Genomic DNA, 10,845 nt, shown 5'->3' on the forward strand with positions numbered 1-10,845 from the left:
TAGTTGTGATGTTGTTGATATATTGTTGTTTTGTGAGCTTTTTGAAATATTCTCTTCCTCCTATTTTTATTAGTGAGTTTTTATGTGTTTTTGTTTATTGTTTTATTTGTAGCTGTTAATAGTCCTGTTTATTTGTATTATTGGTTTTGAATGTTATTTATTGGTTCTCATTGTAATTAAATGTTGTTTTTTTTATTTTGTTTTATATTGAGTTTATGTACTTATATTTGTTATATAGCTTGGTTGTTGTAAGCTTATAGTTTTGTATGTTTATTCGATATTTAGGTGTGGTAATTATGTGTTTAGTTTTTTTTTTATTTTATTTGTTTATATTTATGTGAGTTATGGGATTCGAACCCATGCAATATGGATGGATATTGCATTTCCATTATACTCATTTTTATTTTGTTTTGTTTTTGTTTTGTTGTAGTTCTAGGCTAGGAATGCGGTATGGTTTTTCTCTAATTAGGTAGTCTTTGACTCCTAAGAGTAATGCGATCCTGTGTCTTCGTTTGAAAATTCGGTATACGTGTAATGCATATTTTCTAGAATAACGTGGGTTGTTATATTTTCTCTTTAGTTTATTTTGTAGTTTATTTTGTAGTATGTATAGGTTACATTTATGTTGTAATTTTATTAATTGTATTGTTGTTTTTTTATTTTGTTTCATTTTGTTTATTTTGTTGTGGATTTCTATGTTTTTTCTTAGATTTATGATAGTTTTTCGTTGTTGTTTATATGTGTATTTATTTGTTCTTTCTAATCTGTTTTGTAATTGGTTTGGTGTATCTTCATGTATTTTTATGATGTTGTATGGCTTGGTGCTATAGTTTAGGTTGTGTTTGATGGTTTGGTTTTGTTTATATATATTATTTTGTATGTTTTCTAATTTTATGATATGTCTTAAGTTATATTTTATCTTATTGATGTTTTTAATTTTATTATTTGAGGGGCTTGTTATAATATTTTTAAATAAATAGCTATTTGCCCTGCTGGATAATAATATGTATTTATTAATTTTTTTTTTTATTGATTGTTTTAATATAGTGTCATCTATATTAAAATAATTTACTGGGGCTTCATCTAATTCATATTCCTCATGAACATTTGGAATATGTTTGTTTATCCTCTTTTCTTTTTTTAAAAATGTTTTAGCTGATGCTTCTACATCTGTTCTTATAAAGCCCTTGTTTCTATCTTTAGAGTCTTGAGACATTTCTAAGCGTATTAATTCTTTTTCTAATTCTTTTATTTTATATAGAATTAATTCTATATCCTTAACAATATTTAATAATTTTTGATTTAAACTTAAAATATCATCGTCTATAGAACTATAGCTCTTAGTAAATCTAAATGCCCCTTTTCCATGTCCATCATTTTTAATAATTGTTAATGTATTTAATAGTTTAGCTAAAGTTCTATATTGTAAGTCCTTCATCTTAAACCTTTTTTCTAGTTTTTTATAAAGGATTTCACCTTTAATCTTATTATCAGCATCATATTGATATGTTTCAAAATTATCTCTATATTGCTTATCCTTATATTTTACATCTCTTGAAAGCAATGAGTCTACAACTAACTCAGGATTTTCTAAGGCTCTTAATGCTATCATGGAAACTGCTATTAATATAATACAATGTATAAATGAGACATATAATATATAAAAATCAGTATAAAATCCTTTTCCTGTTACCATTTTTTTTTTTTTAACCATTTATTTAACAACCTAACTTTTATAAATTCTACTAACGCTTCTTCACTATTATGGGGAACAATACTTGGCTTCTGTTCTACAAACATATAGAGTCCTTTAGAAGTTTCTACTGCTTCAGGAAAATGCATAGCATAAAATGGGTTATGAGAATATCTATAATTAGATATATACTTATTTCCCATTAAATCATATAATGCACAAGCCGGCATTATGTTAGGTTCATACAATTTATTTTTGTCTAGAGGAGTATCCCTAAACTGAATTTTACCAGGACCTCTAGTTTTTAAGACTTTTCTATACATAAATTGTTTCTCCCATTCCTAACATCGTTCCACTAATAATAACTACTAACCAGGGCTTAGTAGAGACTAGCAAGACAACTCCTGTAGCCACAAACAAAGATAAACTTTGATAATAAGTAATAAACAAAGGTGTTTTAGACTCTGGTTTATCTAAGAAACAAGTTTTTATTAAATATAAATAATAAAATGCTGAAACACAACTTCCAATAATCAATGGGATCATTACAATAAATGTTTCATTATACATTGTATTATAAATAATTGAAAACTTAGAATAAAACCCAGCTAATGGAGGAACACCTGCTAATGAAAATAAAATTAATGCTGCTGCTATAGCTAAATAAGGATTAATTTCTATTAATCCTTTTAATGCTCTTAAATTATTAGTTCCAAATGAAAAGAATAATATTGCTAATGCTACAGACATTAATGTATAAATAGTAATGAATACCGCTAATGTCTGAGCACTTGTTTCTGACATATTAGATACTGCAGACAAGGCTAATCCAATATTAGTAATAGAAGAGTATATAAATATAGTTTTAAAATTACTTTGGAATAAAAGACCTAATGAGCCCAATAATACAGATAAACAAACAGAAAGCCAGATTAATGTATAAAGAGATAAATCAGAAGATACTGAAACAAAATTTATAACAGAGAACATAATAAATAATAAAGGCATTTTTGGAATTAACCCTTGAAAAATAACCATAAATAATGAAGAATCCCCATAAATTTTAGGAGCCCATAAATGGAATGGAGCTGCTGCTAATTTAAACAATAAGCTTATAATAATCAACATTACCCCTAATGATAGTGTACTATCATTACCTAAAAATAAATTTATCTGTGATTGATTTAACCAATTAAAAGACCCAGTAGATTTGTAAACCATAACAATACCTAATAAATTAATAGCAGTCATAGCTGAACCAACCACATAATAGTTTAATCCTGCTTTAATAGAACTTTTTATATTTTTATCTAATGCTATTAAAATATAAAAAGATATCCCCATAAGTTCTAAACCAATAAACATTAATCTAAAATCATATGCCATCAATGCAAGAAACATCCCAATAATAGATAACAAAAGCACTAATAATGCATCCGCTGTTAAATATTTAGATAAGTAAACTCTACATGAATAAATCAATAAAGCAGAAACAGTTAACACTAAAAATTTAATATTATTAGTAGCATCACTGAACCTAATCAAATGATCAAACCCAAAGAATACACCCTCAGGCTGAATTAACACTAGGATAACACCTGTAAATAAAACCACCAATACTAAGTTAACCAAAAATTTACCTGAATAAGATATTAAAGGGCTAATCAACACTAAAATTAAAATAGCGTTTAACAGATATAACTCTGTAGACAAACCAAAAAAAAAACTATTAAGATTAACTATCATTAATTAGTTGTATCCTCTAAATAAGTTAATACTAAAATAACGAAAACTAATGATTGAAGGAAACAAACTAATAATTCTAAGAAAGAGAAGAATAAAATAAAGAAAAATGGAAATATAGCCAATAATAAATATATACCCCCTAACTCACCTATTTTTACTGTGAATGAACCTAATATATTTAATAATGTATGACCTGCAAACATATTAGCAAATAACCTCAACCCTAATGATAAAGATCTAGATAAATAAGAAATTACTTCAACTAATACAACAAAAGGAGAAATAAAACCTGGAACCCCTTGAGGTAAGAATATAGATAAATACCCTAATCTTTTATTAACAAACCCTAAGAATGTAAAACCTAAAAACACAGAAAAAGATAAAAAAATAGGAACTATACCTTGAGATGTAATAGAAAATGAGTGAGGAATTAAACCTATTAAATTTAATATAAATATAACCATAAAAATAGTAACAATCAAAGGCACTAATGTAATAGATGAATTTCCTAATTGATTCACAACCATAGCCCTTAACATAGTATAAACTTGCTCTAAGCCAGATTGAAATCTATTAGGAACTAATAATAACGTATCTATAGATGTAGTAAATATATACGCTATAACAAATAAAGAAATTATATAATAAATCGTAGAAGATGTAAATGAAAAATCTAACCCTCCTATTAATACACTTAAATAAGAATGAATACTATATTGCGATAAAGGTGACATACAATATAATTCCCCCCCATATACCATCATAGTAACAAACAAACCATCTGGAATTAATGGGATTCGAACCCATGACCTTTTGCTTGCAAAGCAATTGCTCTACCAACTGAGCTATAACCCCTAATAAAATACACCCTCTATGGGATTCGAACCCATGTATTTACCATGAAAAGGTAATGTCCTGACCTCTAGACGAAGAAGGCATTTAGAAAGGATGGGACTCGAACCCATAAGACCAAAAGTCGTCAGTTTAGCAAACTGATGCATTAACCATTCTGCCACCTTTCCAAAATATACTTGAATTTAGCCCTACCCAACATATAAATATAAGGCGGGCATAGGAATCGAACCTATATACGAAGCTTTGCAGGCTCCTATTTTACCATTAAATTAGTCCGCCTTTTAACTTTGAAAATAATACTCCAACGACAGGTTCCCCTACCATTACCTTGTTACGACTTCACCTCAGTCAATCAGTGACCCTAGAAAAATGCTAAATTAATTCATGACAGTGTCAATACGCCACTGCCTCCAGATTCTGCTAAATACAATTATTATTATTAAAATATAATAATAATTTATTATATTTGCGTAACCCTCCATTCCACTTCAGGCGAACATCTTTTCCGAGATGTGACGGGCGGTGTGTACAAAACTGATTCATAGCTTCACCGTGGCATGATGATCCACGATTACTAGCGATTCCATCTTGGTGGACTTATTTTCAAAGTCCAATCCGAACTTAGGCCAAATTTAGGATTTGCTTACTAGTGTTATGTAGGTAGCATTCTTATTGTTTTAGGCCATTGTAGCACGTGAGTAGCCCAGTTTATATGGGCCATGAGGACTTGGCGTCATCCTTATAAAAGAGCCAGCTATCAACTGGTCTCCTCTGAGTAACTAATTTCTATTATATTAATAAATAAAATAAATTATATACTTATTAATATAATTTATATATAGGCTGTTACCGCACAATATCATTGCTAATTAGAAATTAGTTGGAATAAGCGTTAAATAAAACTAAATTATAAAAAACGCTCAGGATTGCGCCCGTTAGCAGAGTTAACTAGAAACATTATTGCATCGGGCTTTCGGCAGCCATGCAACACCTGAATTTATCAAAAACTGGTAAGGTTTATCGCGGAGTATCGAATTATACCACATGCTCCACCGCGTATATCAGTCCCCGTCACTTCCTTTAAGTTTCAGCCTTGCGACCGTACTCCCCAGGCGGAACAGTAAGAATTATCTTTCGTAGGAACCTCCAAATTTGGCCTACAGCCTGCTCATCGTTAACAGTAGTGGACTACAGAGGTCTCTAATCTCTTTCGCTACCCACACCTACGTGCCTCAGCGTCAATAAGCGCCAGTTAAATGCTTTCGCCATTACAGTTCCTTAAGAGATCGATGGGGGTTAAGCCTCCCTCGAAAATTCCAAAAACCTCTCGCTTATTCATACAAAAAAGGTTGAATTATTAAAAGAGTACAGATTTGATATATGCACCACATAATAATAAAATTCATACCCGCCTACGCACCCTTTATGCCCAGTAATTCCGAAAAACGCTCGCCCCATCCAAATTACCGCGGCTGCTGGCATGGATATTTGCCGGGACTTTCATCCGTACCATTATCATTATTAAAAATACGGCTCCGGAGTTGTCTAGCTAAGCTCTTCATACTCCACTCGATATCGCTGGATCAAGGTTACCCTCATTGTCCAAGATTCCCCACTGCTGCCTTCAATTGAAAGGTGGGTCTCTTCTCACCCCCACTGTGGCTGTACGTTCTCACAAACCAGCTAAAGATCCCCGGCTTGGTGAGCCATTACCCCACCAACTACCTAATCTTATATAAGCCCATCTATAGACAATAAATCATCATATAGGAAAGTTCTCATACATTACTCACCCTTTCGCCATGCTACAAAGCAAAAAAAATGCAATACAATCAACTAGCATGTGTAAAGCATATCTATTAGCGTTCTTTCTGAGCCAGGATAAAGCTCATTAAAAAAACAAAACAAAACACAAAAACATACCCACCTAAAACAAAACAGCCGATAACAGGACTCGAACCTGCGACCTATTGATTACAAATCAATTGCTCTACCAACTAAGCTAAACCGGCCCAACTATCAACACCTAATAAAACAAAATATAATTAATTATAGGTTATTCAACTAATAACCTAAAATTAATACCTTATCACATAAATACACTATATAATTAAAAAGCCACTACCTGAGATGATTGTTCTATTACTACTCCTCTGGATTCTAAACGACTAGCCCAATCACTCAGGTCATGCAGCTTGTTATATTATAATATAACAAACTGCTATTAAATATTAAGACGAGTCCGTCTAAAAAATTACTACAAGCTACCAGTAGCTTAAAACTTATATGAGTAAAAATAATATAATAATATTATTTTAACCTGAATTAAAAATAATAAAATAATACTATAGTATTATTGAGATATAGGTACCACTGAGCTAAAAACTATACAGAGCCATATAAAAAAATCTAAAAATCTAATATATGGCTGATGATACACTTTTGCTGGAAGCTATGTAAGGAGCAATTGGAATCGAACCAATGACCACATGCTCTACCACTGAGCTATACCCCCATTTTTATGTAATTATGTTGTTATAAATCTAATAGAAATTTTTCTATTAGATTGTGATTTCTTATTATTTTTTTTTTTTTGATGGTTTAATAATTTTATAGTGTGCATGTGATGTGGATGTAATAGTAGTTGTGATGTTGTTGATATATTGTTGTTTTGTGAGCTTTTTGAAATATTCTCTTCCTCCTATTTTTATTAGTGAGTTTTTATGTGTTTTTGTTGTTTTTGCATTTGTTTTTGTTCTTTGTCCTTTTACGGGTAGTCCTAGTAGGTGTTTATATCCTCTATATGTTTTATTGTTGATAAGGTTGAATATATCGGATGTTGTTTCTTTTTTTAATAAGTGTCCTACTCTCATTTTAGCTACTAGTGTTTGTACTCGTCTTTCTTGTTGGTTATCTAGCTCTGATATTTTTAATTTATGGTGTATGTGGCATAGGTTGCATATTTCTTCTGCTTTTTTTTGTCCTATTCCACTGATTGTTTTTAATCCTCTAATAATATTTAATTCTTTATCTATAACTACCCCTTGTAGATACATTTATAGTTGTGTTTTTATTAATAGAGGTGTCATATGAGATTCTAATAGAATTTTAGGGTATACTCCTAATCCAATAAATAAAAAGATTAGAACTATGCTTACTGGTAATGTCATGTCATAGTTTATATCCCTAGTTTGATGAATATGAATACTTAATCTTCCCATGAATACTCTATTATAAAGCCAAATTGAGTATGCGGCTGTAGAAATAATTGATAATCCTGCTATAACTGCAGTTGTTGGTGATTTTTGAAATGTTCCTATTAATATTAAAAATTCTCCTACAAAGTTAGATGTTCCAGGCATACTTAGATTTCCTAAAACAGCTATAAAGAACACAGTACTTAATATCGGCATAAATACTGTCAATCCTCTATAATATTTTAATACTCTAGTGTGGTATTTATCATATAAAGAACCCACTAATATAAATAATGTAGAAGAAATAAATGCATGACTAACCATAATCAATAGAGCCCCATCTAATCCTTGAACATTAAACGAGAATATTCCAAGAGTAATAAAATTCATATGACCCACCGATGAATAAGCAATAATTTTTTTTAAATCAATTTGTCTCAATGTAGTTAGTGAACTATACAAAATACTAATCAAACTAACTAAATAAACAAAAGGAGCAAAGTACCAAGATGCATCTGGAAATAATGCTAATGAGTACTTTATTAATCCAAAAGTACCCAATTTTAAAAGCAATGCTGCTAATAATACAGACCCAGATGTAGGCGCCTCTACATGCGCCTCTGGTAACCATGTATGAAATGGAACCATAGGAATTTTAATTGCAAATGCTAAAAAAAATGCACACCATAATAACCTTTCTTCTAAGAATGACCAATCAGTACCTATAAGATCATTCAACACTAAAGTTCCTTTAGTAACATATATATAGGCAATAGCGAAAACCATAAATAAAGAACCAAATAATGTGTACAAGAATAATTGAAATGCAGCTAAAACCTTTCTATTCCTAGAACCCCAAATACCAATTATAAAAAAAATAGGAATTAATACTAGTTCAAATAACATATAAAAAGCTATTATATTATTAGTTAAAAATGCCAATGTTAATATAGATTGAATTAACATTAATAATATAAACATCTCAACATACTTTTTATTAGACATATTATAATTTACAAACATACAAATATGAACTGTAAACGCAGTTAAAACTACAAATATTAATGAGAATTTATCTAATAAAAATGTCACAATACCTTCAAATGGAAATACAGACACTACAAAATTCAAAGTATAACCATTTAAAATAGAAGAAAAATCCTCATGACCCAATAATAAGCAGTAAAGAGAATATAAAGGTGTTATAGCAGAAGAAATTATTAAAGCTTCTTTAGTAAAATTATCTTTTTCAAGTTTAGATTTAAATAAAATACTGTGCACAACTATAATTAATGGAAACAATACTAAACCAAACAATGGATTTATAGAAAATGTCATATTAGATGTTTAAACCGTATATAATCCCACTGTTAAATAGTACTATACCTGTACCTACAGGTAAAAATACAAGCCATCCTAACCTCATCAATTGATCATACCTAAATCTAGGGAATGCAACCCTAACCCAAACGAATGCAATTAAAAAAAAACTAAGCTTTACAACGAATGAGAATTGGTTAAATAAAATAAAACCCCACCATCCACCTAAATATAAAATTACAGTAATACATGAAATTAATATAATATTAGCATATTCCCCCATATAAAACATAGCAAAACCAATACCAGAATACTCAGTACTATAACCCGCCACTAACTCAGCCTCAGCCTCCGGCAAATCAAATGGAGGCCTATTAGTTTCAGCAACTGCTGAAATATAGAACATAACCAATAAAGGAAAACAACTTAAAATATTCCAATAAATCTCTTGATTCATAATTATCTCAACATAATTTAATGAACCAGCCACAATAACAGTAGCTATAATTATCAAACCCAATGAAACCTCATAAGAAATCATCTGAGCCGCAGACCTAATCGCCCCCAACAATGAATACTTAGAATTTGAAGACCAACCTGCAATAACAATACCATAAACCCCCAAAGCTGACACCAACAAAGTAAATAAAATAGACACATTAATATCACTTACTAAAACATCTTCCCTCAAAGGAATAAATACCCAACCCAATAAAGAAAAACACAATGTAATTATAGGAGCCACAATAAACATCTTCTTATTAGCCTGAACCGGAATAACAATCTCCTTAACCAATAACTTCAATGCATCCGCAAAAGGCTGTAAAATACCCATAGGACCCACCAAATTAGGACCCTTCCTTCTCTGAAAAAGAGACATCACCTTCCTCTCCGCCAACGTTAAATAAGCCACCGCTATCAAAACTGGAACAACCACCAATAAAAAATCAATAAAACTAACCAAAATCATAAAATAAACAAATAAAATAAAATAAAAAACAAAACAACCACCACAAAAACTACCCCCCCCCAATAAAATAAAATAACAAAACCCAAACAAAACACAAAAACCCAAACAAAATATAACAGCTCTAAGGATAAACACCACAAGTGTTTACTACAACACCACCTAAAGAAAACATATGGATAATGGGACTCGAACCCATAAGAAAATAAATTCACTTGTTTCTAAGACAAGCGTGTCTACCAATTCCACCATACCCACCTAAAACAAAACAGCCGATAACAGGACTCGAACCTGCGACCTATTGATTACAAATCAATTGCTCTACCAACTAAGCTAAACCGGCCCAACTATCAACACCTAATAAAACAAAATATAATTAATTATAGGTTATTCAACTAATAACCTAAAATTAATACCTTATCACATAAATACACTATATAATTAAAAAGCCACTACCTGAGATGATTGTTCTATTACTACTCCTCTGGATTCTAAACGACTAGCCCAATCACTCAGGTCATGCAGCTTGTTATATTATAATATAACAAACTGCTATTAAATATTAAGACGAGTCCGTCTAAAAAATTACTACAAGCTACCAGTAGCTTAAAACTTATATGAGTAAAAATAATATAATAATATTATTTTAACCTGAATTAAAAATAATAAAATAATACTATAGTATTATTGAGATATAGGTACCACTGAGCTAAAAACTATACAGAGCCATATAAAAAAATCTAAAAATCTAATATATGGCTGATGATACACTTTTGCTGGAAGCTATGTAAGGAGCAATTGGAATCGAACCAATGACCACATGCTCTACCACTGAGCTATACCCCCATTTTTATGTAATTATGTTGTTATAAATCTAATAGAAATTTTTCTATTAGATTGTGATTTCTTATTATTTTTTTTTTTTTGATGGTTTAATAATTTTATAGTGTGCATGTGATGTGGATGTAATAGTAGTTGTGATGTTGTTGATATATTGTTGTTTTGTGAGCTTTTTGAAATATTCTCTTCCTCCTATTTTTATTAGTGAGTTTTTATGTGTTTTTGTT

The 10,845-nt window shown here is 30.3% G+C and overlaps 6 protein-coding genes, 7 non-coding genes and 2 pseudogenes across 15 annotated transcripts; all 15 read right to left on the reverse strand.

The window, feature by feature from the left end:
• Nucleotides 1-400: 400 nt before the first annotated feature.
• Nucleotides 401-1,696, reverse strand: H696_09014 (hypothetical protein; the record flags this gene model as incomplete). The annotated part of the gene is made up of 1 exon: nucleotides 401-1,696. One exon carries the CDS (start codon nucleotides 1,694-1,696, stop codon nucleotides 401-403), a length of 1,296 nt encoding a protein of 431 aa, XP_009498420.1.
• Nucleotides 1,697-2,008: 312 nt separating this feature from the next.
• On the reverse strand, nucleotides 2,009-3,325 carry H696_09015 (NADH-quinone oxidoreductase subunit N; the record flags this gene model as incomplete). Its single annotated transcript has 1 exon — nucleotides 2,009-3,325. One exon carries the CDS (start codon nucleotides 3,323-3,325, stop codon nucleotides 2,009-2,011), a length of 1,317 nt encoding a protein of 438 aa, XP_009498421.1.
• Nucleotides 3,326-3,438: 113 nt separating this feature from the next.
• Nucleotides 3,439-4,173, reverse strand: H696_09016 (ATP synthase subunit A; the record flags this gene model as incomplete). Its single annotated transcript has 1 exon — nucleotides 3,439-4,173. The coding sequence occupies one exon, from the start codon at nucleotides 4,171-4,173 to the stop codon at nucleotides 3,439-3,441; it is 735 nt and encodes a 244-aa protein (XP_009498422.1).
• Nucleotides 4,174-4,221: 48 nt separating this feature from the next.
• H696_09137 lies at nucleotides 4,222-4,294 on the reverse strand. The gene has a single exon. It is a non-coding gene; the product is annotated as a tRNA-Ala (tRNA).
• Nucleotides 4,295-4,304: 10 nt separating this feature from the next.
• On the reverse strand, nucleotides 4,305-4,376 carry H696_09138. Its single transcript has one exon. It is a non-coding gene; the product is annotated as a tRNA-Glu (tRNA).
• A 3-nt stretch (nucleotides 4,377-4,379) lies between these two features.
• H696_09139 lies at nucleotides 4,380-4,461 on the reverse strand. The gene has a single exon. It is a non-coding gene; the product is annotated as a tRNA-Ser (tRNA).
• Nucleotides 4,462-4,502: 41 nt separating this feature from the next.
• On the reverse strand, nucleotides 4,503-4,573 carry H696_09140. Its single transcript has one exon. It is a non-coding gene; the product is annotated as a tRNA-Cys (tRNA).
• Nucleotides 4,574-6,233: 1,660 nt separating this feature from the next.
• On the reverse strand, nucleotides 6,234-6,306 carry H696_09141. The gene has a single exon. It is a non-coding gene; the product is annotated as a tRNA-Thr (tRNA).
• Nucleotides 6,307-6,752: 446 nt separating this feature from the next.
• H696_09142 lies at nucleotides 6,753-6,809 on the reverse strand (annotated as a pseudogene). Its single transcript has one exon. The product of its transcript is annotated as a tRNA-OTHER (tRNA).
• A 192-nt stretch (nucleotides 6,810-7,001) lies between these two features.
• Nucleotides 7,002-7,350, reverse strand: H696_09017 (ribosomal protein S13; the record flags this gene model as incomplete). The annotated part of the gene is made up of 1 exon: nucleotides 7,002-7,350. A coding segment is annotated over one exon (348 nt), but the record flags the coding sequence as incomplete, so codon positions are not given.
• Nucleotides 7,351-8,829, reverse strand: H696_09018 (NADH-ubiquinone oxidoreductase chain 4; the record flags this gene model as incomplete). Its single annotated transcript has 1 exon — nucleotides 7,351-8,829. The coding sequence occupies one exon, from the start codon at nucleotides 8,827-8,829 to the stop codon at nucleotides 7,351-7,353; it is 1,479 nt and encodes a 492-aa protein (XP_009498424.1).
• A 1-nt stretch (nucleotide 8,830) lies between these two features.
• Nucleotides 8,831-9,781, reverse strand: H696_09019 (NADH-quinone oxidoreductase subunit H; the record flags this gene model as incomplete). Its single annotated transcript has 1 exon — nucleotides 8,831-9,781. One exon carries the CDS (start codon nucleotides 9,779-9,781, stop codon nucleotides 8,831-8,833), a length of 951 nt encoding a protein of 316 aa, XP_009498425.1.
• Nucleotides 9,782-9,952: 171 nt separating this feature from the next.
• Nucleotides 9,953-10,036, reverse strand: H696_09143. Its single transcript has one exon. It is a non-coding gene; the product is annotated as a tRNA-Leu (tRNA).
• A 12-nt stretch (nucleotides 10,037-10,048) lies between these two features.
• H696_09144 lies at nucleotides 10,049-10,121 on the reverse strand. Its single transcript has one exon. It is a non-coding gene; the product is annotated as a tRNA-Thr (tRNA).
• Nucleotides 10,122-10,567: 446 nt separating this feature from the next.
• H696_09145 lies at nucleotides 10,568-10,624 on the reverse strand (annotated as a pseudogene). The gene has a single exon. The product of its transcript is annotated as a tRNA-OTHER (tRNA).
• Between the last annotated feature and the right edge of the window lie 221 nt (nucleotides 10,625-10,845).

The sequence above is a fragment of the Fonticula alba genome, scaffold supercont2.214 (assembly GCF_000388065.1).
Source record: "Fonticula alba strain ATCC 38817 mitochondrial scaffold supercont2.214, whole genome shotgun sequence".
Classification (NCBI taxonomy): domain Eukaryota; order Rotosphaerida; family Fonticulaceae; genus Fonticula; species Fonticula alba.